Source organism: Myotis brandtii, unplaced genomic scaffold (genome assembly GCF_000412655.1).
Source record: "Myotis brandtii unplaced genomic scaffold, ASM41265v1 scaffold854, whole genome shotgun sequence".
NCBI lineage: Eukaryota > Metazoa > Chordata > Mammalia > Chiroptera > Vespertilionidae > Myotis > Myotis brandtii.
The window spans coordinates 497,339-503,175 of NW_005371468.1; the positions used below are offsets into that span (position 1 = coordinate 497,339).

Sequence of the window (5,837 nt, forward strand, 5' to 3'; positions counted from 1 at the left end):
CGCGCGAGTCCGTCAGTCCGTGCGCCCCGGCTGCGAGCCGAGGGAGAGTGGGGATAGCGAGGATGCTTTTCCCAACCACCCCCACTCCTTCCCGCACTCGCTGGCTCCTCCCTCGCTTCCCAGCTCGCCGACGTAACCCTTTCCTGGCCACTAGGAGGCGGGAGCGGCTCTCTAGTCCCCTCCATCCCGGACCCCGCCCCTCCTTGGGGGACACGGAGGACTATGTTCCATAGCCTTCGCGGCGCCTCGCTTCCAGAAAAACCCCGGGGGTCGGAGGGGGGGCGCATTAGTGTGTGGAACCTCATGGACTTGTCCAGTCCCCCCCCCCCTCCCAAGTTTTCCGGAGGAGGTGGGCTCCTGGGTCACCCTCCCCGCCTCCTCGTGGCGTCCCTGGTGCCAAGGCTCAGACCTCAACATTTCTCTCCCCTGGGAGCGCTCCAAGCTCCGCTTTCCCCTTCCTTTCCTGGACTCCCAGCCCCGAGCGTGAGACTATGTAACAATCGTGCAGGCAAGTTTGTGCATAGGCGCGTGCACGCGCGCTCAAGGACGCCTGTGCAGGTGTGACTCTGAGTGCGCACACGCTGCCTTTCCTGTGGGCCCAGGGAAGAGCGGAGCACGGGAGTGTGCCAGCGGGTGAGCCACTGGTGCCCGCCCGCACGCGTGTCCGTGCTGGTGGGACACGTGAGGCTGTGTGAGTTTGGCCGAGCGAGCTTGGAGATGGGTGGCCAGGGTACATATGTCCGCGTGTCTGATGCATTTGCGAGCGGGTGCCAATTTGGGTGCGCATTTGTATGTGTATGTTTGCTGTGTCCTAAACGGGATATCCCATCTCCCGCGTGCGCTCAGGAGAGGGCTCAAGGGTGGGGAGGGGAGCGACGGCTCCACGCGAGTTGCTTCTTTCCTTTAAGGAGAGGTGCGTTCTGATCTCACGCGGGCCCCTCGCGCCCCTCGTGGCAGCGTTCGGGGAGATGCCAGCCGGCCGTTTCCTGACAAAGGCGGCGATGCCAAACATCCTGGCCCTGACCCGGCCCAGCGGGCCCGGCATCCGGCCCTTGGAGGCCATCCCGGTGTGGGACAGGCGCGGGGGCTTTGAGGGAGTCGCTTCGGGGACCGTGGCCAACAGGCGCGGCCCTGGGTTGGGGGCAGCTGGAGTGGCTAGGAAGGCCAGCGCCAGAGCCATCGGCGTGCAGCCCCGCCGCGCCCACGGAAGCGCGGGAACCCCGACGGCCCCTCCCGGGAGCAAAGAAAAGGAACCCCTCGCCCCGCCGCCTCTCTCTGGCTCCTCCTCTCCTGTCTCAGTTCTACGCAGCGCTTGGCAAACAGTCGGCGCTGTATAAATGCTGGTCTAGTTTTCCATTCATTCTCTGTTCCATCCACAGTCTCATTCTTCCCTCGTTCTCATTGCCATTTCCTCCCTTTATGCACTCGCTATCTTCTGTCTCTCTCGTGTCTCTCCGTGTCTCTGTCGCTTCCCACCGGTCCTTATGGCTCCCGTGTCTCCATCTCTGGGCCTGGTGTGCCTCTTTCGCTGCCTCTATCACCTTTCCCACCTCATTTCATTAGCGGGCTCCCGGCCCACTAGCACCTTGAGCTCGGGCGCCCCCTGCTGGTCCCATCCTCTGCTCTTCCTGGGCTACCAGGCCCTCTGGGCACCTGATTTCCTCTCCCGCTTCTCTCGGTCGGGTCTGTAGGAGCGGAAAGGGGCGTCTTTGGGGCTCCGCTCCCCCTCCCATCTCTAGATGGAACAGGGCCCGCATTTCCCCGGACCCACCCAGCGGGGGAGGGCCCGCGCCCGGGGAGGAGGCCCTGGAGGGGGAGGCGGGGAGGGAGTGTTGGGGGTAGCAGGGTGGGATTTGGCGTCCTTCCCCGGAATGAGCCGCGGCACAATCTGTCGTTGGGTTTGTTTGCCGAGCTGCCTCCGGAGCTCAGTGGGGCTGGCTCCCGGGGAGCGAAATATCACAAGATGCGTAGACAGACGCTCAGGGGTGGGTGGGCGGCGGGCTGACTCAGGTGTGCTGTCATCGGCTCCCGGGGCCCGCGCTCTTCTGGGAGGGGTGTGGGGGGGGACCCCGGGTTCCCAACACAAGCAGGCATCCGAAGCTGGGAGGGGAGCCCCCATCCCGGGGTGAGCTTCAGGGAAAGGGATGCATCTGCCTGGAGTCCTTGGCTCTAGGTCTCTTCTTCAGGCCTCGGAGCCCCAGGGGACACCCCCACCTTGGGTATGCTCCTGACGTTTATGAACCTCTCTGCTCATATCCCTTCATACAGGCGTCGGTTTCCTGTAACTATCTGCTGACTCACCACTTTCCTCGCACGAGACCGCCAGCTTTTTGAGGGCAGGGGACTCCTGTCATCCACCTTTGTGCCCTCCGCAGGTGCTCAATGTATACGTGGGGAGGGATGGTGGTGGGTGGGTGGGTCGCTGGCTGGTCTGTCTACAGGAAATACCACATGCATTTGGTCTTTCTGGTAGAACGTTGGACCCCTTGTTCCTCTCCCTGCCCACTTTTGCAGCCCCCCCCCCCCCCCCCCCCCCCGAACCAGCTTTTCCTGGAGTGCGAAGACCAGAGGTCTCCAGGTGACCCTAAGCCAGTCACTCCCCTTCCTGGTGCCTCCGTTTCCTCATCTGTTCAGTGTGAACATGCCACTCACTCATGAGGCTTTGATAAATCTCCAGTCACTCAGGTGTGAGAAAGTGCTTAGTAAAACGGGATCTGGCCAGAGACGGTGGTGGAGCCTGTGGCCATTGCCTTTTGGGTGGTGACTCATAAGATCTTTATTCCTGTGGAACCAGACACCTTGTTTCCAGGTGAGTTGAACTTCTGCAACTAGATGTTTTGAGAACGGAGGGAGAAAGCCGATGGCAAAGTGTAATGGAGGGCTGTGCCAAGGCGCAACTAGGTGCAGCCCTGGCTGGACACTTGGCTGGACCCTGGGGAGTACTAGGTCCTTAGACTTGGCCATAGAGCTGGCCCGCCCTCTGGTGGCTATCGATGGATCTGCAGCCCCACAGGAAGCCAAGGATCTCCAGAAATGGCTGATGGATGGATTTTCCCTGAGAAAGGGGGATGACCTGCTGTGTGGAGAACAGTGGAAAGGGAAGTCGTGTAGAAGAAGCAGGATATTGGCACAAACTAGAGAAGTCTCCACTTCCTCTGAGTTTCCCCTTATCAACAGCACCCCCTACTCTGTGTGACACCCTAGGCCTCTCTTCCATCTGGGGGAACCCACCAAGTGAGTCCACAGAACTCCCCTGGTCCTTTTCTCCACCTATTTGGCAACCTCCTTGTGTAGGTCTCTTGGGAGTTACTGCACGAGGGGAGGGGGGTGGCTCAATAGTCAAGAGCGCAGGCTTCGATGGGTTCATGTCTTGGCTGTGCCGCTCACTAGCTAGATGACCTTGGGCAAGGTGTTTAACTCTTCTGAGGCCCAATTTTCTCACCCAGAAAATGGGAGGCAGGCAATACTATCTCATAGGGTTGCTTAAGGATTCAATGAGATAAACCAGGAGAGAACCTAACAGAGTACCTGACCCTGTGTCAATAAGCACTAATAATAATAGTATTAATTGCTTCCTTCAGTCTAACAGCACCCAAGAAATAGATGTTGCAGTCCAGGGGCAGAAAGCACAGTCATAACCTGAGGACTCATAGTCGTGAGTGGCAGAGCTGGGTCAGGGAGTCTGTTCTTAGTTAAAATCTCCTACCCTCCGTGTGTCTGACCCCATGTTAACCTCCACTTCTCCAGCTTCCCCTGGCTCAGACCAGGCTGCTCAGTGTGATGAAAGCAATCTCCACCTGAAGTAGAAGTCTTGAGTTCTAGCCTGGACTCTGCCTCTGAATGGCCCGGTAACCTGGGACAGACCTCTCTCCTCTCGGGGCTTTAGGCTCCCCATCATCGAAAGGAACATTAAACTGAATGCTCTTGAAAGTCTCACAGAACCATGACTTTGCGACATCCTTGTTTCTCTGTAGCTCTGGAATTGGAAACTACCGAAAGTGGAGCGTCTCAGCTGGATCTCATTCCCAGGTCTGAGGGTGTGATGAGAGTTCCAGGGGAAGGTCAGAATTTCTAGAGATCTCCTAGACCCCACTCTGGGTTCCACAGCCCTCCCAGTGGCCAGGAGGCCTGCCCCTGGGCTTGTCGGTGACCACATACTCTGGCGGGAGGGGGCTGGGCCTGCACTTGTCACCCTTCCCACAGTGAGTTCCTCAGCCTACTTTGCCCAGCCAGATGGGAACATGGCTCCTTTCCAGGTTCTTTTTAAAACAGGGAAGAAAGCCTAAACTAGATTAGTTTAAAGGTCAAGGGTGTCAGAGATGTTTTCTTCTTCCTGCTTGGTTTCTAGAGTCTCTGTCCATTTATATTCTTTATAATATAACTGGCTTCTATTAACCACTTACTTTATGTCATGAACTTATGTGTACTGACTCATTTAATAGAGTAGCTCTGTGGAGGAAGGTCTATTAATAACCCCCTTTTACAGATGGAGAAACAAACTCAGGGAGGTAATACTATGCTTAGATTTGGATAAGCAGGGTCTTGGCCTGGGTCCCATGCTTTAGAGGGTTTTGCTCTGGTTCCCCTCCAGCCAACGTTCCCTCCATGGAGTGAAAAGTCCCTGAGACCAAGGGATGTGCCCTCTGGGAGCCTGTATTCCCTTCTAGACCACACTTTGGGTAGCCAGGACATGGGACTCTCTTGTTCAAATGGCCCAAGTCTACTTCCAGGACCTGTGTGGACATCTTCTCCCATCTACCTTTCTGCCAGTGTGTGCACCCTGGCCAAAGGGTGTGGCTGAAGCTTGGACATGTGGGTGGGATACTCCCATGCATGTCCATGAGACCCCTTGTTGTTTGGAGTGGAGACGTGTTTGTTAAGAGAAGAGGAGGTGGCTGTATTTCTGTATAGAACTCCAAGGAGTCAGATCTCTAAAACTGAACCTAGCTTTTCATTGTCAGGTGTCTTTGAAGAATACGAAGGAGCAACGCTGGTGTAGTAGGAGGTGAGGGGTACCTTGTGGACTGGTGGGATGGGGAGAAACCTTTCAGCCCTTGGCACCAGTACCTCCATTTGCACTCCAGAGTAGCTCTGTGGAGGAAGGCCTATTAATACCCCCCTTCAGATGACTTAATCAAAGGGGACATGACTGAAGAGCCAGGCTCTGAATCCAGGTCTATGTAAATATTTCCTTCTTTCATGAAAGTCCATGACAGTCTTGGCCACAAGTCAGAATGTTGACTCCCTGGAGGTCTGTCTATTGGTTAGAACAGTGGTCGGCAAACCGCAGCTCGCGAGCCACATGCAGCTCGTTGGCCCCTTGAGTGTGGCTCTTCCACAAAATACCACGTGCGGGCGTGCACGTACAGTGCGATTGAAACTTCGTGGCCCATGCGCAGAAGTCGGTTTTCGGAAAGGAGATAGACGAAACAAGTATACAAGATGAGTGTGGATGGGAGAGTTGGAAGGGGTCGACCTCAGCGAACGTACCTCAATCAGATTGAGGACGTTTTTAGCAAAGGCCAGCTTAGGAGTACCCTAATTAAGTTAATAACAATGTACCTACCTATATAGTTTAAGTTTAAAAAATTTGGCTCTCCAAAGAAATTTCAATAGTTGTCCTGTTGATATTTGGCTCTGTTGACTAATGAGTTTGCCGACCACTGGGTTAGAAAGTTGGGTCCCATTGTATGTGCTTGAGTTCCCTTCCAAAAGAAGAGAGCCTCCTTTTCTCCCTAGATTGTGACTTCACTGAGTACAGGGTCCATAGTCTCTGTTTTTTCATGCACCCAGCCCAGCCTTGGCCCAGAGTAGGCACCTGGCAAATGTTGCTGACT

General features: G+C 55.8%; 1 protein-coding gene across 1 annotated transcript in view; it reads right to left on the reverse strand.

Annotated features, from left to right (window-relative positions):
* Positions 1 to 1,180, reverse strand: part of RTN4RL2 (reticulon 4 receptor-like 2) — a 15,918-nt gene extending 14,738 nt beyond the window's left edge. The window contains exon 1 of the mRNA XM_005884793.2: positions 981 to 1,180. Coding sequence (XP_005884855.2) covers positions 981 to 1,180 — 200 coding nt within the window. The remainder of the gene's footprint in view (positions 1 to 980) is intronic.
* Positions 1,181 to 5,837: the final 4,657 nt, after the last annotated feature.